The sequence below is a fragment of the Haliotis rufescens genome, unplaced genomic scaffold, assembly GCF_023055435.1.
Source record: "Haliotis rufescens isolate VD_foot unplaced genomic scaffold, xgHalRufe1.0.p SCAF_22, whole genome shotgun sequence".
NCBI lineage: Eukaryota > Metazoa > Mollusca > Gastropoda > Lepetellida > Haliotidae > Haliotis > Haliotis rufescens.
Window position 1 is genome coordinate 6,798,607 of NW_025963913.1, and position 24,761 is coordinate 6,823,367.

The following is a 24,761-nucleotide window of genomic DNA, read 5'->3' on the forward strand; positions in this document are numbered from 1 at the left end:
GCAGGGCAGCAGGCGCTGCATTGGTAAGCAACATGGGTTGCTTGGCAACGGTAGTTGCGGGGCAGCAGATGCTGCATCGGTAAGCAACATGGGTTGCTTGGCAGCGGTTGCTGCAGTTGGGGTTAATTAACAGGGGTTAAGCTCATTGCCGTAGTCCACCAGTACCTCCACATCCGCGACCATTTCATCCAATAATATCTCTTGTCTTAATTTGAAGCTCCGCTATCATGCATGATGGCGGAGCCTGTCATAATGGAGCCATGTCCTTATATAATAAACAAGAAATTAAGGTAACATGCCCAATGTAGTCATAAATAAAATCATTTTATAACTAATTTCCCTTCACGCCATCAGGAAATTCAGCAACATAAATCTGTAAAACAGGCAGATGCATTTAAGTTGATCTCACCTTATTTTTTTAAACTGACAAGAATTCAAATTTGATTTGAATGGATTTGATTTGATTTTTTGTAATTTTTGTCATTATCATGTTACTTTTTACTGTGCGTCTTTACATAAGACAAGTGTACAACATTGAAACTGGTCCAGATCCATGAGCTTGTGTTATCATCAGGAAACCACATCTGTACATGCCAATTTCTTCCCATGTAAAACATGTTCTAGTACCCTTCAAAAGAAAGATTAAAATAATTAGTTGAATCCTATGTACTTTTCTTCCATTACACTGAAAGTGAATCCCAGGGTAGTTTCAGACAACATGGCAGCCTGTCTATATATAAGTCAGCCTGGAGCAGACAATCCGTGTGCGAAATACGCTGCAGTCGGAAAGCGCACGTAAAATCTCCAATATAAGTAAGTAAGTAAGACAATCCAGTTGGCGGCTGATATTATGAACACTGGGGTCAGTGTTTGAAATAATTTTAATACCCAACAAGACTGAGTCAGGCATGTGACCCACAAGTGTTGCCTGCCCATCTTCAATGTTACCTGTCCGAATTCAGACAGATCCGGTACTAAATATTAAAAAATCGTGAAAATATAAGAAAAATCGTGTCTAGATTCAGTTGAAATAATGCAAACAATTACTTGAGAATCCATGAGGAGTTGTAATAAAACTGAATTTGTAAGTAGTCTTAAAATTATCTGCTAGACAGTTGGAGGCAAAGCCAAACAGGAAAGTTACCAACCACAGGCAGCCGGGCAGGCATTTATTTCGGACTCTAATTGGGGTAGCTTATGCAATGAACCAAGTCACCAGACCTCAGACCACCCAATCCATTTCAGTTACCTGTTTACAGAGAAGAATAGCTTTTTACCAATTCTAACCCGGAATCCCCACAGGGAATTAATGATTATCTGTGGGATAAAGCATGTCTGAGGGTTTTTATGATATTTAAAACCCGCATCCACAGGATAATAATAATAAATAATAATAATTGATTTGTAAAGCGCCTAATATCCATCAACAGTTGCTCACTGGCGCTGAGACAAGGTTAAAAAGTAACATCTATGCACATATGCCAACAATCAGGAGATCTATTGAAAAGCTGAGGTGAAGAAGTGGGTTTTGAGGAGAGACTTGAATGTTTCCTTAGAAGCAGAGTTTCTCAGATTCAAAGGCAAAGCGTTCCATAACTGTGGACTGCAAAAGGAGAAGGCACGGTCAGACATAGCAGAAGTAGACAGAGGCTGATACAGTAGAGTTCCACCAGAGGATCGGAGAGCACGCTCTGGAGTGTACAGAGATATAAGATCTTTGAGATAGTCTGGATAGTCGCTATTGTTGAGGCAGTCGTGAGTGATGATACATATCTTATAGTGTATACGAAAGGAGACTGGAAGCCAGTGTAGTGCTTTGAGGACAGGACTGATGTGATTGGATCTTGGAACTTTAGAGATGCATCTAGCCGCAGAGTTCTGAGGATAAGGGTTTTAAATATCCTAAAAACCTGAGGTGAAGTGTTTTATCTAACTTAAAAACTGCAAAATGAAAAATTAAAACAATATTTATAACATTTTTATGTTTCAAACATACTTCCCATGAACCTTAGGAAACAAGCGAAAAATCTGTTGCCTGCTTTCCGTACTTGAAAAATACATATTTAAAAGCATCGTGATTTTTTAGAGCCTCTGTAGCCTTGTGGTACACTCACTGGGCTACAGATAAAAATGTTGCTTGTTCAATCCTGGGGAAGATAAAGAAAACATTTGTCATTGACTTTACATTTCACTACATTGTGTTCAAATGCAAAATAAATTTCTCGCGAGAAACATTCATATGTTACAATCTAAACGGCAGTTGTATTAATAATCCCTTGGTTATTATTACACATTATATAGCATATATCCCTGGGATATTATACAAAATGAGATTTATGAGATCGAATCCCACTGGAGAACAATAGGATGATGAGATATATCAAATTTGAACTTGTACCTTAATAATATATGGACCTCAATTATTCAAACTGATTAAACTAACACATGATTTGTCTGAGCGGCAGTCACAGGGGTAGCCTAATGGATAAAGCGTTCAGTCATCATGCCAAAGACACAGAATCGATTCCCCACATGGGTACAAAGTGTGAAGCCGATTTCTGTTATCCCCCGCCATGATATTGCTGGAAAATTGGTAAAAAGCAGCATAAAACCATACTTACTCACTGACTTGTCTGAAAATTGAACTATCACTATGGCTGCAACTCATATATCTGGTTGAATATACCAGCAATGTTTATTCAAGTAAATGTTATCAAGTTATCCCCAAGAAACAAATTGTGTACAAGATTGTGTCAGACTACAATATCCATTTGTATAGGCGATAGTGCTGAGAAATATGGAGGATCAGATCTTTTTATTTCAGGGGTCAATGACCTGCCAGGCCCTGGCAACCTGGAGCTGTAAGTGCAAGGCAGATGGCAGACAGATATAAGCGTGTTTAGAGCTCTCCGGTACAATGACCTGTTGAAGTAATTATTATTGATTATATTAAGTGGCTAACTCATACAACATGTGTGCTTTCTCTGGTTTCTGTTCAAAATAGAAGTCTTATCCAACAACATATTTGATGCTGACATATCTCAGAATAATCATTAAAGGAATCTCATTGTCACCTGTTGACAACGCTAGCTTATAATACACTGAAAGGCAAAAGAAATGTCATTTCTTAAAAATACTGATAAAACTTAACAGACACTGGCAGTTACATGTTCTGAGGTCAACAAACTCATTTATCGTTTACTGCTTCTTTTCGTTGCCTTAAAGTCCATTTAACAATTGAGTTTAAAATGGAGTGCTTTGCCCAAACGCAGCCTATAAAAGTGAAAAATTGCAAAAAAGTCTTGTCAAAAACATGATGCACGTGCATATTGTGGATGGTATGGGTATAAAAGACACCCAAAACTGTTAAGCTGGCTTTCGTTATTTCGATTCATCAGCCATGCTAAGATTATCAGGAAAGAAGAGACAACAAGCTATCGGAAGACTGCAAGCAGGCCAGAGTGCACAGGTCGTTGCAAATGCATTCAATGTCAACGTCAGAACGATATATCGTTTGCAACATCGCCACAACACCACCAACACCACCGACTACCGACCACGTAGTGGTCGTCCTTAGAGTCACTACTCCCAGATAAGATCGGTTCATGATACGCCAACATCTGCAGAACCAATTCTGAATGGCCACTGAAACAGCTCGGCAAACCATTGGCAACCACCAGCGTGCCATCAGTGAATGTACAGTCCAACGTTGCCTAACTGCCAACAACATCTCGTGCCACCGTCCTGCTCGTGTACCCATCCTGAGAGATCGTCACCGACAAGGCCCGACTGCAATGGGCCAGGCAGCATCAAAATTGGCGTCAACAGCAATGGAGAAGAATTTTCTTCACGGATGAAAGTCGCTACTGTGTTTCAACGGTGGATGGCAGAGTCAGGGTCTGGCGAAGGAGGGGCGAACGTTAAGCTGATGCTTGTGTTATCGAACCAGACCCATGGGGCGGCCAAAGCATCATGGTTTTGGGTGGAATCGGACTGAACCAGAGAGTGGGACCTGTGGTCTTTCAGAATATTGGTCCAGGCAGGGTAATGGCATCACAGCTCTCCGCTACATTGACCAAGTCCTCAGACCCCCTATCGTGCCTTTTTTTGCCCATCATCAAAATCACACCATTCAGCAAGACAACGCCCATCCCCACACTGCCAGAGTAACCAGGGACTTTCTCCAGCAGCACAACATCCAAATCATGCCTTGGCCTGCCCTCAGTCCGGATTTGAATCCCACTGAACACTTATGGGAAGAGATCCAACACCAACTCAACGACGTATGCCCAAGGCCGACAACTGCAGCAGAACTGCGTGTAGCGTTCTTGAGGATATGGGCCCATATCCCAATGGCCTTCATCAACAGGCTAGTCCACTCCATGTACAGGAGTTGTGTCTGTAGTCAATGCCCGTGGTGGCCACACCAGGTACTGATTTTGAACCCCCCAGCTGTGATGTCTTCTGGTGCCTCCCCAAATTCACAATTCGCAAAAACATTCCCCAGACTGTTTGACTGTCATTTGAAACTCACTGAACAAAATCCAGGAGCCCACATTTTCCTGCCCCACCTATATGAACACAATGTCTGCGCCCAAGCTGGATCTCAGATATGACAGTTGAACATGGATGATGAAATCGCATTTGCAAAAAGGCTTTATGTCATGTTAACTAACAACGCGTGTCGGTCTGCCATTGATAAATTAATAATTTGCATACTCGTATATGCAAGCGGCCGACGTATGGTTCCACCAGCTGATGTCAAAGCCTAATTTCCACCCTTGCGATTTCAAGCCTACTTTTCTTGGCTCAATTTTGGCATGACCCCGTGTAGAACATAAATTGTGTCGGATCTCTGTGGGATAGGCGTGTATACTTCTTTTCTTAGGTCATGTGCAGGAACGCCATCTTGAAGGGGAAGTCTTAGCAGTGTTGCTAAGATATTGGAGCAGGGAAGGTTTGGGATCGGAGAACTTGTTCTTGATCAGAGAGGTTCTTGTTCTTTCTTCAATCTTGTTACAGGCCATTTCTTCGTTCTTGGTGATTGGCCTCCAGGAAGGTTACATAGTATATCCTTTTAATAAGAGACTGTCACTTCCTACATTTTTGTGAACCATATGCCTTGCTGCAAAGAGGTACAGGAAAGGACAGACTAAGAAGACTGTCATACCCGATAGCTCCACCAAATTAACAACGCGTGTCGGTCTGCCGTTGATAAATTAATAATTTGCATACTCGTATATGCAAGGGGCCGACGTATGGTTCTCAGTAGGAAGTGACAACTTGGAGACGATGGCTTGCGGTATACATGTATACAGTTTGACTTTATATATGTAGATATATATACATACAATAGACACTATGTGCCAGGTCAGCACATAGTGGTAGTGGTTGTTGTCTAGGTGCCCCGGAACACCCAGCCTAACCCTAGCTAGGCTAAGGGTAAGACCTTTCTTTTCTCCTTTCTCTCAATCTCTCTGGACCAAGGCTTATATAGCCAAGGTCACCTGACATTTAGTAAGTAATAAATATAAATATAAACAGTAATTCATCAGTGACATACTTGCACATCTCGTTCAGGATGGCAAATGGTCGATGTCCACAAAAATGGGGATTAACAATTATGATTAGCATCTTATAAATAACAGCAATTAAGTGTTTCAAGGCATATCGATGTCATGGCTCCAGGGTAATGAGCCTTTGCAATTAAATGTTCTTCAGACAATAGGTGTCGTAAATCAGTCGTTATGACAACATTGATCACATTGTCATCCATCAACAAGATGAAGACATCTGACACTTTGACATGAAGGAGTGCATGAGTTGTGACTTTGGTGATTTCAACAGAAGGCAGTATATCTTAAAGCGACCATAAAGATGATAGTCACATTGTTAGTCTGGAACTGTACATGTTGCAGTCATACCAATCTCATCTTCCCGAGGCAAGAGTGTCCACCAGCTGATGTCAAAGCCTAATTTCCACCCTTGCGATTTCAAGCCTACTTTTCTTGCCTCGATTTTGGCATGACCCCGTGTAGAACATAAATTGTGTCCCTTGTGAGGAAAAATGCGATATCCAATCAGATCGCTGTACTTATTTTGAATGGCTTCTCAAAGGTCAAAACCATAGCAAACGACCTGGTCAATCAGATAACAAAATGATCTGAGATTTTATCCCAAGCAGACAAACAAAATATCCGTAACAGATTACCATAGTAAAATTACTTCTTACGGCCACATGCCACTCTTACAATAACACAGGCACACAGACACTACACATCACGGAATTATGTAATCCTCAGCAAGGGCATTGGGGGTTTGGGCGGAGGGAGAGTGTCTCTAAAAAATAGCATTGCCACTGTCACTGCAATATAACAGTTCAGTCGTTTGGGCGAGTTGATGGAAAACTTTGAACCACTTCAGAAATGTTTGTTCTGCAGCCATGGCAGTGACCATGTTTTTATAACACAAATGTTGATTTTACGAAACGTTCTCTGATTGGACTATTGATAAGTGTAATAATCCACTCATATTTTAGCACAGAAAAGTAGGCTTGAAATGGCAAGGGTGGAAACTAGACTTTCATATATTAGGAGGATGTGCCAAATTGTGGTCCAGATACTTGGCATGTTTAAATTATGGACTGTGATTTTGTGACCTATCTTCATTCCAAGCTTCTTTCATATACAATTAATTGTCAGGTTGGTTCTCCTTAGTGTCCTTCATTTATTTGTGAGTGTGAGAGTGAGCACTATTATCCCAACTGAATAAGAGCAGATGGCCTGTCTGGACCAGACAAACCCGAAATTGATAAAAGAGCAGAATGCAACGCTGTCCAGAGTCTCACCATTCCTACATACTAAGTCATACCCCAAAACAAGAATCGGCTATTAGGGGACAAATTCTTAGTCACGTGTTTGAAAGTCACTCGACTGAAATTCTATCCCCAATTAGCTATACACCTACAGTACAGTGTTCATTCCAGACCTGGCTCTTGAGACATTAGCTGCAAAATACAGCTAACTACAAACATGGAACTGAAAACATGACAAATGTTGATTAACAGAAAGATTGATTTATGGTACTGACAACCAAGCAATCAACTTTAAAATACATGGCTTCAATTGCACAGTATCATGGGTATGACACAAAAAACAAACATGATGACTGAAGGGTTAGAGTACTTCTAAAAAATCAGCAATCCAGGAAACATTACTAATTTTGTTTGGGGCCTCATTGTTTTTACTAAAAGGCACATGTTTTAAAATGCAAAGAGCCCAATGTTCCCTTGTTTATCAATTTTGTTTGAATGAACACTGCCTATAAAACACCTCCTTAGTAATAATGGGCAGCCATTCAGTCAAAAAATACAAAGTTGAAAAAAGGCCAAAGTACGCAATAAAGGTCAAATATTACGGATAAAGAACTAAATGTTACTAATAAAGGTCAATCTACAAAAGAAACAGATGCCAGTTAAACGAATACAAAGTTAAAATAAAGGTAAAAAATAAGCAATATTAATAATCAAATGTTACGTGATAAGAAAAGAAAGAACAATGTGTATGAAAGAACGTCATTGAGCACGAAAAGACTTTGACAATAAAGAAAGTCGGTGAGCACGAAAGGACGTTGTGCCCAGAAGCACAATGTATTACTTCATTCATCATGGATTATCGTCTGACGTCACATATATATATACTGTACCGCAAAAGAAACTGTCCAAACACTGTAAACAAACTTTAAGACATATTAAAATGATGAAACTTTGCAAAACTGATCATCAAGGTTGAAATTAAAGCGTCAAATGTTCTTAAAGTGAAACACAACACTAGTCTCTGAGAAATTGCCATCACAAGTCAGTATGTCTTGTGTCCACCATGTGCATTGATGACTGCCGTGTCACGTCAATACATGGAATGGAAGAGGCGGTTGATGAAGGCCATAGGCACTAGAGCCCACACTCTGAGGAACGCTTGACGCAGTTCAGCTGCAGTTGTCGGCCTTGGTCGGACGTCATTCAGCCATCTTTGAATCTCGTCCCACAGGTGCTCAAGCCACTGCATGGTTCTGATGCCATTCTGCTGGAGGAAGTCTCTTGTTGCTCTTGCAGTGTTGGCACGGGTGTTATTGCAGCGACTTTGTTCTTTCTTTTTTTATGACATCTTTTTGTAACATTTGACTATTAATATTGCGTCCTTTTTACCTTTATTTCAACTTTGTATTTGTTTAACCGGCATATCTGTTTGTTTTGTATGGTGACCTTTATTAGAAACATTTGATACTTTATTACTAACATTATTTGTAACATTTGACTATTTTTGCGTACTTTTGAACTTTATTTCTGCTTCATATTTTCTTACCAGTGTATGTTTATTAGTAAGATTTAGTTCTTTATTCGTAATATTTGCCCTTCATTGCATACTTTTGTCCATTTTTCAACTTTGACTGAATGGCCGCCCATACACCTCTGCAATATCTGGAAAGAGTCAGACAAGAGTCTGTCAAGTCATCTGTGACTGATACTGACCCTGGGCTCCATCCCTCAAAACAACCGTAGCTAAATAACCTTAACCACTAAGGTTAGAATATAGGTTACCTTATTTCGACCTTACCCATGTTATGAACTTGGTGTGCCAACCTTAGCACTAAGGTTGCAGTCACAAGGTTGTATGACATCATCTGCATTAACATAACAAACATTAACTATGTGCATTCTGATTGGATTATTTCGAGTATTTGGCCAATAAGAAAAGAGGACATAAACTTGATATTAACATATACAGAAGTGACCAAATAATGTGTTTCACGTTTACGGTTAATTTACCTCTTACAATGAGTCAAAACTACAATGCTTAGTTAATTTAGGGAATACAATAATAGTCCGACCATTAGGCGTACAACTTTTCAAAACTGACTGTCCGTCATCAAAATAGACCGGGCAGCCGGGATATACACACTGATTTAATTAATACTAGATAAGAACACATTCTGGATAAGCAAGATGTAAACAATTTAGAGTAGTTCACCATAAACTACCTACACAGGAATTCAAAAACATGATTAATCTGCAGACGAAAACGAAATGAACTGTGCCTTGGCAGTGTATCTGCATGCCCAGCATACAGTGGTTGACAGTGATGGTTTTGTTTGCAAATAGCAGATCAGGGGGTGTTGAAAACACTACATTTTAGGATTTCTTTGCTTATTCTACGGTAAAACAATTTGTGAGTGCTGAGTTTTTAGATCAATTTACATAGTCATTTCTCAACATAAACAGTCTGAAACTATTGCAAACTTCCACCATGCGGTAACCTACTTGACATGTCGAAGACACAGGTAGCAATAATCTTTTAAGTCATGTACATGTACTTGGACTTTGTACTTTACTCTTAAATACATTTCCAATTTACTACAGTTACTGACCCTCTCTTACACTTCCATACACACTTACTGTTTCTCAATTGTTACCTGTATCAGCAGTACATTCACACATATTTAAGCTACAGTCTAATGTGCCCCTGGACTTATGTCCATTTGGGACACTGCAGATTACACCACTCATGTGTTAGAAGGTACATATCCCCTCATATAATATGAAATGACTTCTTACATTAACATATGAATTGTAATAAAATGGGTTTTTTTACCAATTATTTGACCAAGTACATCTGTGTAGAACATGGTATCCCGGAACTTATGAAAATACCAACTTTGTCAAGTCACTTGATGAGTGAGTGAGAGATTTTGATTTTAGGTTGCTTTTAGCAATATTCCAGCAATATCCTGAGCGGGGACACCAGGAAAGGGCTTCATACATTGCATCCATGTGAGGAATCGAACCAGGGCCTTTGGTGTGATGAGCCAAAGCTTTTACTACAAGGCTACCCCACTGATGGGTCACTTGATAAGACATGACATAAACCCCTTTATCATGTTTATTACAATACATTGAATAAATACATACAATATATCCAGCTTAGTGAGCATGGTGAGTTCAGGTTGTTTCATGAAAGAAGATGAGACCCTCAACAAGGTCCAAGGTTAAATCTTACAACTTACGACCACTTTAATGGTAAGTGGTAAGGTGTTTTTGAGGAATGGGGCCAAGGAAGAGACTGCTTTCAGTTATGGGTTCTCTTTGTTGCTAAGTAACTAAAGCATACGATTCAAAGGAAATCCCACACACATCATGTAAATGGGGTCATGATAACTGAATATATTTGTATCGTGTTAAGCAACAATAATTGTATTCCTCTGCCATATATGATGACTGACAGTTTTATTGACATATATACATCTCCCTTTGAATTAATCAAAGCCATGACAACTCACGGTCACGATGAGTGCAGGAGGGTGCCTCGAGTGCACTATTGTCAGCTGGCACTAGTGCAGACAACCGCTGTCACCATGACCACCACAAGGAGTGCAGGAGGGTGTCTCTAGTGCTTCAGTCAGATGGCACTGGTACAGGCATCCCCTGTCACCATGACCACCACAAGAGGTGCAGGAGGGTGTCTCTAGTGCTTCAGTCAGATGGCACTGGTACAGACAACCGCTGTCACCATGACCACCACAAGGAGTGCAGGAGGGTCTCTAGTGCTTCAGTCAGATGGCACTGGTACAGACAACCGCTGTCACCATGACCACCACAAGGAGTGCAGGAGGGTGTCTCTAGTGCACTATCGTCAGCTGGCACTGGTACAGACAACTGCTGTCACCATGACCACCACAAGAGGTGCAGGAGGGTGTCTCTAGTGCTTCAGTCAGATGGCACTGGTACGGACAACCTCTGTCACCATGACCACCACAAGGAGTGCAGGAGGGTGTCTCTAGTGCTTCAGTCAGCTGGCACTGGTACAGACATCCCCTGTCACCATGACCACCGAAAGGAGTGCAGGAGGGTGTCTCTAGTGCTTCAGTCAGATGGCACTGGTACAGACAACCGCTGTCACCATGACCATCGAAAGGAGTGCAGGAGGGTGTCTCTAGCGCTTCAGTCAGATGGCACTGGTACAGACAACCGCTGTCACCATGACCACCACAAGGAGTGCAGGAGGGTGTCTCTAGTGCTCCAGTCAGATTGCACTGGTACAGGCATCCCCTGTCACCATGACCACCACAAGGAGTGCAGGAGGGTGTCTCTAGTGCTCCAGTCAGATGGCACTGGTACAGGCATCCCCTGTCACCATGACCACCACAAGGAGTGCAGGAGGGTGTCTCTAGTGCTCCAGTCAGCTGGCACTGGTACAGACACCCGCTGTCACCGTGACCAATGAAAGGAGTGCAGGAGGGTGTCTCTAGTGCTTCAGTCAGATGGCACTGGTACAGACAACCGCTGTCACCATGACCACCACAAGGAGTGCAGGAGGGTGTCTCTAGTGCACTATTGTCAGCTGGCACTGGTACAGACAACCGCTGTCACTGTGACCACCAAAAGGAGTGCAGGAGGGTGTCTCTAGTGCTCCAGTCAGATGGCACTGGTACAGACAACCGCTGTCACCATGACCACCACAAGAGGTGCAGGAGGGTGTCTCTAGTGCTTCAGTCAGATGGCACTGGTACAGGCATCCCCTGTCACCATGACCACCACAAGGAGTGCAGGAGGGTGTCTCTAGTGCTCCAGTCAGCTGGCACTGGTACAGACAACCGCTGTCACCGTGACCAATGAAAGGAGTGCAGGAGGGTGTCTCTAGTGCTTCAGTCAGATGGCACTGGTACAGACAACCGCTGTCACCGTGACCACCGAAAGGAGTGCAGGAGGGTGTCTCTAGTGCACTATTGTCAGCTGGCACTGGTACAGACAACCGCTGTCACTGTGACCACCAAAAGGAGTGCAGGAGGGTGTCTCTAGTGCTCCAGTCAGATGGCACTGGTACAGACAACCGCTGTCACCATGACCACCACAAGAGGTGCAGGAGGGTGTCTCTAGTGCTTCAGTCAGATGGCACTGGTACAGGCATCCTCTGTCACCATGACCACCACAAGGAGTGCAGGAGGGTGTCTCTAGTGCTCCAGTCAGCTGGCACTGGTACAGACAACCGCTGTCACCGTGACCAATGAAAGGAGTGCAGGAGGGTGTCTCTAGTGCTTCAGTCAGATGGCACTGGTACAGACAACCGCTGTCACCGTGACCACCGAAAGGAGTGCAGGAGGGTGTCTCTAGTGCACTATTGTCAGCTGGCACTGGTACAGAAACCGCTGTCATCGGGAACACCACAAGGAGTGCAAGAGGGTGTCTCTAGTGCTCCAGTCAGATGGCACTGGTACAGACAACCGCTGTCACCATGACCACCACAAGGAGTGCAGGAGGGTGTCTCTAGTGCTCCAGTCAGATGGCACTGGTACAGACAAGCCCTGTCACCATGACCACCACAAGGATAGCAGGAGGGTGTCTCTAGTGCTTCAGTCAGATGGCACTGGTACAGGCATCCCCTGTCACCATGACCACCACAAGGAGTGCAGGAGGGTGTCTCTAGTGCTCCAGTCAGCTGGCACTGGTACAGACAACCGCTGTCACCATGACCACCACAAGGAGTGCAGGAGGGTGTCTCTAGTGCTTCAGTCAGATGGCACTGGTACAGACAACCGCTGTCACCATGACCACCACAAGGAGTGCAGGAGGGTGTCTCTAGTGCTCCAGTCAGATGGCACTGGTACAGACAACCGCTGTCACCATGACCACCACAAGGAGTGCAGGAGGGTGTCTCTAGTGCTCCAGTCAGATGGCACTGGTACAGACAAGCCCTGTCACCATGACCACCACAAGGATAGCAGGAGGGTGTCTCTAGTGCTCCAGTCAGATGGCACTGGTACGGACAACCGCTGTCACCATGACCAATGAAAGGAGTGCAGGAGGGTGTCTCTAGTGCTTCAGTCAGCTGGCACTGGTACAGGCATCCCCTGTCACCATGACCACCACAAGGAGTGCAGGAGGGTGTCTCTAGTGCTCCAGTCAGATGGCACTGGTACAGACAACCGCTGTCACCATGACCACCACAAGGAGTGCAGGAGGGTGTCTCTAGTGCTTCAGTCAGATGGCACTGGTACAGACAAGCGCTGTCACCATGACCACCACAAGGATAGCAGGAGGGGGTCTCTAGTGCTCCAGTCAGATGGCACTGGTACGGACAACCGCTGTCACCATGACCAATGAAAGGAGTGCAGGAGGGTGTCTCTAGTGTTTCAGTCAGCTGCCACTGGTACAGGCATCCCCTGTCACCATGACCACCACAAGGAGTGCAGGAGGGTGTTGTTTTACATCAGCCATGGTTCCAACCACTTAGTCAGATGGGTAACAATCTACACCAATGGGGTTTGTATTATAGATCTTTATTCATGAAGAATGTAGGCCTCCGGCCCATGTTCATACAGGTGGTCAGTCAGCATATAATAGATGTAACAATATATATTATCAGACAGTATGGATCTTTCTGAAGCAATTTGCATAATAAATATACATAGCCAGGTGTCGAATTTCATTTGTATCTGTTGATGCCCAAAGCATATTTGTTTTTGTTACATGTAGGGTATGACATAAATTTAGTAGGTATGTACTTCTCACGCAGTGTTTTATACCCGACACAAACCATCAAAAAATGGTATTCATCTTCGCTGTAACCTTCATTACAAAGAATGCACAGCCTTTAATCTCTGGAAATATTGAAATATCTGCCAGTTTCTGTCTTGGGACCATGGGAACTGCAACGAAATTGAATTTTGCAATTGTTACATGTTTAAGGTATAATTTCTTTCCAAAAGTACCTTTAAAGAAAGAATAATTTCTAGTTTTAGAGTTACTCAAAAGAAAGGCGTGCCAATCCCATTCAATGAACATCTTAATCTTCCCATTAGTAAAGGATAAAGGATTCCTTGCTACTTACTGTTCGTGGTTCCCATACAAATCCAAGTCGAAACAACAAATATTTTGTAAACCTAATTTAATTTTGCCATTATTTGCTGCTTGTAAAAGCATAATATAAAACCTTTTTGGATATCTTTCATTTGGCATATGCAATCATCTAATCCAAAATTTTATAGAACATTTAAATGCAAAATATACAAATGGTATCTGCCACATTCACCCAATACTGTGTAATGTGGTGTTGAGATCTTCACTCCAAGAAAGCGTTTACATGTAATCATGTGAATGATTTCTACATTTGCTACACTGTCCAACCCCCAAACCTCAGACCTATACAGTAAAATAGTCATAATGTTAGCATCAAATATCCTAAAACAATATTTCAAACAGAATTGGCTGAAATGTATGTAATATCCTTAATATGCCCAACAAAAGTTTTCTAGCCCGAGAAGCCACACTTTTAGTATGCTTATGCCAAGATATGCTTTACAAAAAGTTATAGCCATATACCTATAGAATGGCCCGCATTCGAGATATTTTCGTCTATAATACCATATCACTTCTCCAGAGAATACCTCCCCTTCTTAAAAAGAACCACTTTAGTCTCAATCTCATTAAAACCAGTTCTTAGTTCTCGCTACCGCTAAACAAAGATCTGAGGACATCCCAGTACGGGTCTTGTCAGACCGACCTAGTGCGAACTTTGACCGACCAATGGAATGACCAATCAGAAGACAGCTTTTTCGTGCTTTACGGCAATAATTTCAAATTGGCGACTACGCTTTGAAACATATTTTGACAAATTATTGATTACAAATTTGAAACCTGAACAAAAGAACATTGTGGAATGGCTAATAGATAGTTCAGATTTTATGGATTCAGTCGTAAAGCCTGTAACTATCGCTATGAACACCCCGTGTTAAAGTTTTTGAGGTTGCATGATTATAAATCACATTCCGACTTTCACATTCATGATCTGGTAAGCGACGCTCTGATTGGTTGGATGAAAGGTCGTTCTGACGTGACCCCTAATGGGATGTCCTCAGATCTTTGTTCAGCAGTAGCGAGAACTAAGGTCTGATTTTAATGAGATTGCTTTAGTCTTATCCAAATTAGGTGTTAACTGGTAATTATTGCAATATCATTCTAATATGCATGTTCTCTTCTGTAGGCCAGAAACTGGATCAGATATCAAAATGACATCGTCAGCAAACAATCACAAAAACAGTTCAATCATGTCTGGATGAAACTGGATTACCATATGGATTCAATTTCCTGTGCTAATTCATATGGACTCAGGGCAAAACCAATCAAAATCATAACATGTCCAAATACATATCATTAGACAAAACACATGACTGTACCTGATTATAAACAGCTTGAACTCCATTTAACAGTTTTGGAGAAACCCCTCTCCTTTTTAAAATCGCCCATAATTTCGACCTATCAACCAAATCAAAAGCTTTTGAAAAAACCTGAAACAGAGCATAAACATGTGCCCTTTTCTTTGATAGATACCGTTGAATCAATGACTGTAAAATAAATATATTGTCAATGGTGGAGTACCCATGACGAAATCCGACATGTGATTTCACAGGTCTATCATAAGCTTTAGTCCAAAATAGATATATATATTTTACTCAATATGCTTAATATTGTAATACCTCTGTTATTATTAGATGAATGGAAATCCCCCTGTTTATGCAAGGGAACAATGATTCCCACTGACCATGCTGCGGGAAAGTCTGCAGAATCAAAAATGGTATTTAATTATACTACCAAATATGGCATTTAATTATACTACCAAATATGGCATTTAATTATACTACCAAATATGGCATAAACAAATCAAAGGAACTGTGGCAGAACTCTGCAATTAACTTGTCAGTACCTGCAGATTTCTTACATTTCAAAGCCTTTACTTCTTTTTCAACTTCATCTTCAGTAATCGGAGGGTCGAGGATAAACTGGGTCATGTAATCAAAACCTTCATGAATATTGTCAAAATCTATACCTTCATCGTCAACTAGATCATCCATGTTAAATATATTCATAAAGTGATTATACCACTGTGGTATGGACATATTGGGTCAATGTGATGAACTTTGTGAAAGCCTTTTGAAAACAGACCAAAACACATTACTGTTGTGTATATTATCTCACAAAGTGTTACAAGAACTAACATTATAGTTACATTTCTTATCTCTCAACACTGATGTATGCTTATTTCTTGTCTCTATATCTCTGCAATGAAGCTGGATGACTACATAGTCAATGGCGCTTGCTCCAGGGGCACTGTTAACTGTAAAGTCACCAATTCCCAAGTCAGTACAACAACGGCCATTATAAATAGACAAACAAAGAGCTGAGCAAAAAATAAGTAACTGAGTTCCTGTTTTGTGTTATATTTTATCCCATGAGCAACTGCTTAGATTTAGCTTACCAAATAGACAAGTCATTCAGATCCAGTCTCTCTGCTATGTCTTCATCTATAAAGTCGGGTTCACTGGCTGTTCTGGCATTAAGGTCGCCACCAAAAAACAAGTACAAATCACCACATTCTTGTAGAAAATCAAGAAGTGAGTCTTGTAACATTGAGATGTCATGTTTTGTTGATTTGGTGTGATACCAAGGAGAGTCGTAAGGACAGATAGAGACACATGCAAAAAACACATAGACATCTCTGCCTGTCCAGTATCGAGTTACAGGTGGTGGTCTCACTTTTGATGGAGCTGTATCCCTATTAATAAAAGCTCTGTTGTTGGCATCTTGTGGCCTGGCACTTGTCGTAACTTCTGGGGCTGAGTTCAATTACAACCAATTTCCCACTCCTGGAGTAGCCTTTCTTGTTGATCATGTTGATGCTTCTGAAATCACGAATAGTCTGCCTCTGTGATAAGGTAAGGTCACTAGTGATGCCAATCCCACTGTCTTTCAGGCCAGGTTGGAGGCTAATCGCTCTCAGTTTAGTGTCAAGAGAATGGAATTTGACAATAACTGGCGTTGCATGTGTGGTAGAACTTGTTCATAGCTTATGGGCTGTCGCAATATCTTCAGATTTGAATTCTGGGTCATCTTCCTTGCTATGCTGATTCAAAATAGCACATACAAGAAAATGTCAGAATTAGTTTCATCAGGCTTCTCAGACACACCATAAAGTAAGACATTATTTTTAGATTGCTCTTGTCTTTCCACATAATAATGCAGATCATTTACCCCTTTTGATGAGATTTTCCATCTGGGAGGGATCCTCTGGCTTCTGAGATGAAAGACTCGATTCCAACACATTTCAAAATTTGTTGCTCGTTTTTGATGACGTCAATGTCCTGTCGAAATCCATTCACACAAGAATATAACTTACGGGTGTCAGATTCGATGTCCTTCATGTCCTTCAGCAGTTCATTCATTAATGTATGAAGCTCCTGTATAACTTCATTCTTAAACACATCAAAATTAGTTTCATCTAAACTTCTCGGCCCTGGATTCATTTCTACATCTCCACCAAGTAAATGTTTATCAAATAGTTGGAAGGTAGTTGTACTTACACATGCAATGCTTGATAAAACCAGTGTAGTGACCATAAGCCGATAGCCCAAATCAGCATGAGAAGGCAACGCTGTGTAACGGTTGTAGGGACCAATATGGCCTACTTGATGAGTGCCTCGTGGATGGTGAAATACACCAATTGGCATCCTCAATAGAACCATCGAGATGCCCATTTTATTGTAAGGATATTCACTTGTGCCTGTTGGAACCAATATGATCAAGTCTGATGTTTTCTGACTGCTATCTGAATCCTTTCAAAAAAAATTTTAGCAGAGCTTGCAGCAGGGCGTCCGACCACTACTCACGAGCCATAACATATTATCACCCAAGTGATATCAGTCCTAAACCAACTACTGGGTGTGATGGGCAACAATCTACACCATGATAACATATTATCACCCAAGTAATATCAGACTAAAACCAACCACTGGGTGTGATAGGCAACAATCTACACCATTGGGATTTGATAACACATTATCAGCCAAGTGATATCAGTATAAAACCAGCCACTGGGTGTGATAGGCAACAATCTACACCATTGGGATTTGATTACACATTATCAGCCAAGTGATATCAGTCTAAAACCCGCCACTGGGTGTAATAGGCAACAATCTACACCATTGGGATTTGATTACACATTATCAGCCAAGTGATATCAGTATAAAACCCGCCACTGGGTGTAATAGGCAACAATCTACACCATTGGGATTTGATAACACATTATCAGCCGAGTGATATCAGTCTAAAACCAACCACTGGGTGTGATAGGCAACAATCTACACCATTGGGATTTGATTACACATTATCAGCCAAGTGATATCAGTATAAAACCAGCCACTGGGTGTGATAGGCAACAATCTACACCATTGGGATTTGATTACACATTATCAGCCAAGTGATATCAGTCTAAAACCCGCCACTGGGTGTAATAGGCAACAATCTACACCATTGGGATTTGATTACACATTATCAGCCAAGTGATATCAGTATAAAACCCGCCACTGGGTGTAATAGGCAACAATCTACACCATTGGGATTTGATAACACATTATCAGCCGAGTGATATCAGTCTAAAACCAACCACTGGGTGTGATAGGCAACAATCTACACCATTGGGATTTGATAACACATTATCAGCCAAGTGATATCAGTCTAAAACCAACCACTGGGTGTGATAGGCAACAATCTACACCATTGGGATTTGATAACACATTATCAGCCAAGTGATATCAGTCTAAAACCAACCACTGGGTGTGATAGGCAACAATCTACACCATTGGGATTTGATAACACATTATCAGCCAAGTGATATCAGTATAAAACCCGCCACTGGGTGTAATAGGCAACAATCTACACCATTGGGATTTGATAACACATTATCAGCCGAGTGATATCAGTCTAAAACCAACCACTGGGTGTGATAGGCAACAATCTACACCATTGGGATTTGATAACACATTATCAGCCGAGTGATATCAGTCTAAAACCAACCACTGGGTGTGATAGGCGACCAAGTGAGTGATTTGGGCTTAACACTGCTTTGAACAGTATTTCAGTTTCATAACTGTGCATTAGCTTGATGTATGATTTTGTTTGTTTGTTGTTTAACGCCACACTCAGCAAGTTTCCAACTGTATGACGGTGGTCTGTAAATAATGGAGTTTGGATCAGACAATCCAGTGATTGACACCATGAGCATCAATCTACGCTATTGGGATGTGATGACATGCATTAGCCAAGTCAGCGAACCTGACCACCCGATTCTGTTAGCACCTCTTATGACAAGAATAGTCATAAGCTAGATTTGCTGAAGACCTATTCTACCCCGGATGCTAATTGGTTGCTTCATGTGTGAGGAAAGTCTGAAGTGCTCACTAGGTCTTAGACATTTACCATGCTGAGGAAGCCCATGGTAACATGTTGGTGCTAAGAAACTTTGAAACATAATCAATGCAAATCTGGGATGTGAGCCCTCATTCACAGGTTCGTGGTGTGCCTAAAGGATGCAACTCCGCACAATAAATTGCAGCACCTAGGACTATTGGGCCACCAATGCCCACTTGGGCAACTCGTAATCTCCACAGTGCATTGTAAAGTAGCTTGGTGGACAGAGGTATTTGAAATATAGTCACAAGGCTTGGCAGCTCATCTTATCAGAGTGAGTGAGTTGGGTTTTAACACCCCAATTAACAGTTATATCACAGTGTGTCATCATGAGTGGTAGGAAAGTCTAAAGTGATGCAGATCTCAGCCAATAACCACTTTGGTTAAATCCACAAAAACAGGTATGGTGCAGACAACCCACAATCATAGGTTTCTGCTACGCCCAAGGGATGCAACTCTGCACAGCGAACTGCGGCACCCGTGCTCCCAAGCTAATCAGAAAATAATAGACAGCGGATGCAGTTTCATACTGAATTATAGTCAAGTATTTATATTTCATGTTAAACATCTGAAAAGGACTCTGTAGATACTATTTTAAATTGTCAACACAAAGTGTCAGGTTCCTGGAATTATATTTAATGTACCCTTAACAAGCATATTGAGAGAAAAACATTGCTTTGTTTAAAAATGGAATCTTTTCAAGTTGTTTACATTCAGATGTGAATCTGAACATTGAAAATTCCATGCAGCTTGTGAAAGATTAATGCATCGTCTCCTTTACTGGTTCTGTTGTCAGTGAAACACAAGTCTGGAAATTGGTAAGTTGAGTTATAAGCAATAAACAGAAACATAAATAAGTCCTATCTGGGTACTTTGACTGGCATTTGATGCACACTGGGGACCGAATATCAGCCTCTCAGCAGGTCGAGACAAATACCGGAGGTTCAGAGGGCTTTGGCTTCTGAAGAAATGCAGAAAATGTAAAAGACACAAAAGGATGACCAACAACAGGCGACTTCTTAAGATCACTTGAAGTTTTAGTTAAAAAACAGTGCCATACCGGAACCTATATTTTATATCCTGTTTACCACACGCTGTTCCATATAATATAATAGGGAGGTTTCCAACAGGGCAAAGCCAACAGTTAAAACACTCATTCTCAATCAATGTACACAAATGTACAAAAATGGTGCATCTGTACAGTGTTTGAAATAAAAGTAATTGCCTGGCTGCTATCAGGACCACAGACAGAAGCTACAGGCCCTGACTAAACTCTTCAGGCCCTCATTTAAAAAACTGCAGCTAATATAAATAAATAGAAGGACCCATACAAATTTGAAACTACAGGCCCGACACGAGATTTACCTGCCACAGGACTAAGGGAACTGTGTCTCTGTAACAAATCTTCAAATATACTTGTTTTGTTATACCGTATTTGATGTAATAAGCGCCCAGGGCACTCTCAAAATTAGGAATAGGGGGCTCTTATAAGAAAATTATTTTGGTGGAAAAAACAGGGTTGAAAGATAAATTTCCTGGTTGATGCTGACAGCCTGAAATGTTTACATACGACAGATATATTTTTTCCAGAATTTTATTGCCAATAATTAAGAATGCATATAACACATGAGTGCAGATAATACGCGAATAAATAAGTCTTGTGTACATTGATCAATCCGAAGGGGTGCTAATTGGGATTGTTCACTAGCAAATATATTAGCAAATATCGGCATGGGCGCTTATTAGAGCGGGGCGCTTATCACGTCTAATACGGTAATCAAGATGCCTTCAGTTGTGGAGACCAGTATATGTATTATGGGTAAAATGACATTTTCATCATGTGACATGTGCCCTAAACTGTGTGTCACATCAAGACGGTAATCAGAACTGTGTGTCACATCAAGACGGTATTCAGAACTGTGTGTCACATCAAGACGGTATTCAGAACTGTGTGTCACATCAAGACGGTATTCAGAACTGTGTGTCACATCAAGACGGTATTCAGAACTGTGTGTCACATCAAGACGGTATTCAGAACTGTGTGTCACATCAAGACGGTAATCAGAACTGTGTGTCACATCAAGACGGTATTCAGAACTGTGTGTCACATCAAGACGGTAATCAGAACTGTGTGTCACATCAAGACGGTATTCAGAACTGTGTGTCACATCAAGACGGTATTCAGAACTGTGTGTCACATCAAGACGGTATTCAGAACTGTGTGTCACATCAAGACATTATTCAGAACTGTGTGTCACATCAAGACGGTATTCAGAACTGTGTGTCACATCAAGACGGTATTCAGAACTGTGTGTCACATCAAGACGGTATTCAGAACTGTGTGTCACATCAAGACGGTAATCAGAACTGTGTGTCACATCAAGACGGTATTCAGAACTGTGTGTCACATCAAGACGGTAATCAGAACTGTGTGTCACATCAAGACGGTAATCAGAACTGTGTGTCACATCAAGACGGTATTCAGAACTGTGTGTCACATCAAGACGGTATTCAGAACTGTGTGTCACATCAAGACGGTATTCAGAACTGTGTGTCACATCAAGACGGTAATCAGAACTGTGTGTCACATCAAGACGGTATTCAGAACTGTGTGTCACCTCAAGACGGTATTCAGAACTGTGTGTCACATCAAGACGGTAATCAGAACTGTGCACATCAGAATCATAATGCAAACCTGCATATTTTGGTAACAGTGAAACCAATTGAATTTAGACGCTAGTCTTCCTGGAGTTATCGTCCAGTGAACAAATTTTCATGCAATCAAATCATGGATTGCACTAATAGTCCTTGATCCAAACAAGATCTTCTTGGCTTAGCATGCTTCTGAACTAATGAGGTTTTACTGTATTTGAGAAATATTTGCGGAAAGAAATATAACATCCATGTTATCAAGGCTGTATAAATGACAACAGTGAGCATCTAGTAAACAAATTAAATTTTCAGACATTGAACAAGACATGCTACGATAGGTAATCAAAACAATGGAAATAGAACTTTCCCGTAGGCTTACTGTACCAGTTATCGCCATCGCCTTAACGGCTTGTGCCATCTGATCATGCGCACGGCTTCAGTTATACAAATTACATTTTTTAGCATCTCAGGTAGTGCACTCAATTTTTTTTTATTCTTCAAAATGAATAAGAAATGCTATTATCAATTTGTCGACTGCAAACTGACAAAAAACAAAAATTCAATCTACACATGCTTATCCTTAACACTATATACTATGGATTTTCGCAATATATACAGGATATGCATTTTTTGGAAATATTCCTTATTCAACTTTATAAGCGCCCCGCTCTAATAAGCACCCACAACGATATTTGCTAATATATTGGCTAGTGAACAATCACAATAAGCAACCCTTCTAATTGATCAATGTACACAAGACTTATTTATTCGTGTATAATACACATTCGTGTGTTATATGCACCCTTAATTATGGGCAATTAAGTTCTGGAAAATATATCTATCGTGTAGTATACGCACAGATTCTTCTTTTGTATCATATCAGGCTGTCAGCATAAACGACAAAATTTACAATCTTTCAACTCTGTTTTATTTCTCACCAAAATTATATTCTAATAAGAGCCCTCTATTTCTAATTTTGAGAGTGCCCTAGGCGCTTATTACGTCGAATATGGTAGTTCAAACAGGTTTCAGAATTGTATTTTGGGGATTATGGTGGGTTTTTTTTTTTAAATATTTCCTAACAGGAATCTGTTTTGTTCATCATTTTTGGATAAATATTTTTCTCTTCTAATGAAATCCAGTAAAAATAAAATGAGATGCAATTATGTGCGCTCTATAACGGGAAGGTGTCGATAATTGGTCCTCTGCGATAACTGGTCACTAGCCAGACATTTCACTAAAATTCATGCCTTAAGATCGTCCAAACTACCCTTTGGCCTAAGGGGGAGTTAGATCGATGAATATTGCCTAAAAGTCCTGAGTGTTGTTAATGCAAAAGTTGATACAGCTTTCTTGACCCATAAATAGCCGATACAAATATAAATAACATCGGATCATGCAGAGAAAAACAAGAATAATTTTTTTAAAGCAGTAGTCATTTCGACAAAGAAGTAATTTTTAAGTCTACCAAGGTATACAACACATGGACAACAATATTGTTCATCTGGCTAAAAGTAACTAAAATAAAGACCTATGTGCATGACATTATTATTATAAATTAAGAGTAATTAAGATCTTTTCTCATCATTTGAATAAATATAATTTCCCATAGCTTTCTGCGTACATTTCACAAGATACCTGCACCTATAAGTTCACACACACACACACACACACACACACACACACACACACATATATATATTATATATATGTTTTGTCATCGTCACCTTCGGATCAAAAGTGAAAACCCATTGAGGGCCCCTGATGACTCCAGGTGATTTGTGTTACTGGGCCGACTCGTTGAATCACATATCATAGTAATCAATCGATACACTCTTAAGCCGAATGACAACTGTTGCATTTGACCCACCTGAGTTGTGCATGTTGAACTGCAAGTGGACCCGGCGGTGTCACCTACTCCTGTCACTAGAAACACGACGATGGCCAATAGCCTTGGCATGCCCATCAGTGATCAGTCACCTCGCTCACTCTAGTGATTTGTGTTTCTCATCATATCCCCGATATATCAGATGGAACATTTGAATGCAATCACCAGCATGTCAGTCACATCTGAAGCTCGGCCTTGACAGTCTGTTAATACAAATTTCAGAAACCGACATGTTTCAGTATCTCATCCCCAGTTAAATCAAGCCGCCGTCACCAACAGAGGGCTCGTCCACACTGCGACAACACGCTGGTTTGTTTTCAATCACACCGAGAGTTACCTCCCCTGCAATACAGGTGTGTGTCAATGAGGACAGGATGTAGAATGTGCACCGAATATGCCAAACAGGCCACGGTGAAGATTACTTAAAAAGGTGATACCCAGGGATTATGCGAACGGTTTTGTCACGTCGCAGTTGCATTTAGACCTAATTTGGCCGTTGGCTGTGTGGTACCCGAGTGGGGATAGGAGCGCGACAATATTGGCAATCATTAACAGCAGCGCAACAAGGACGTTATGTAGGCCAATGTTCTTCCCATCAGGTAAGATGGCAAGGTGTAGGGGCATAGGTTTTTCGCCCTTCAGTACTAGAAGTACTTTCAATAGCGCGATGCGACAGTGAATAGCATTCTACCGTTCCGTCGCGTGGCGCTAATAACGCTGTCGCATTATCATACTATCGTAAATTACTTGGGTGAGACATGATTTGAGGGAGGGCTGGGGTTGCACATTTTATTTCAAAGCAGGGTCTACCTAAAACCAATTAAATTCGTAGATGAATGCGCTTAATCCATACAGGACATTGACGGATCCAAAGGGAAGGGTGTATGCGGGGGATTTGTAACCCTTAACATCATAGTCAACACCAACTCA

At 41.2% G+C, this 24,761-nt stretch overlaps 1 protein-coding gene across 1 annotated transcript in view; it reads right to left on the reverse strand.

Moving 5' to 3' along the window:
• LOC124118218 overlaps positions 1 to 24,150 on the reverse strand; it is a 162,491-nt gene extending 138,341 nt beyond the window's left edge. Inside the window, exon 1 of the mRNA XM_048401469.1 lies at positions 23,814 to 24,150. Coding sequence (XP_048257426.1) covers positions 23,814 to 23,909 — 96 coding nt within the window. The 5' untranslated portion in view covers positions 23,910 to 24,150. The remainder of the gene's footprint in view (positions 1 to 23,813) is intronic.
• Between the last annotated feature and the right edge of the window lie 611 nt (positions 24,151 to 24,761).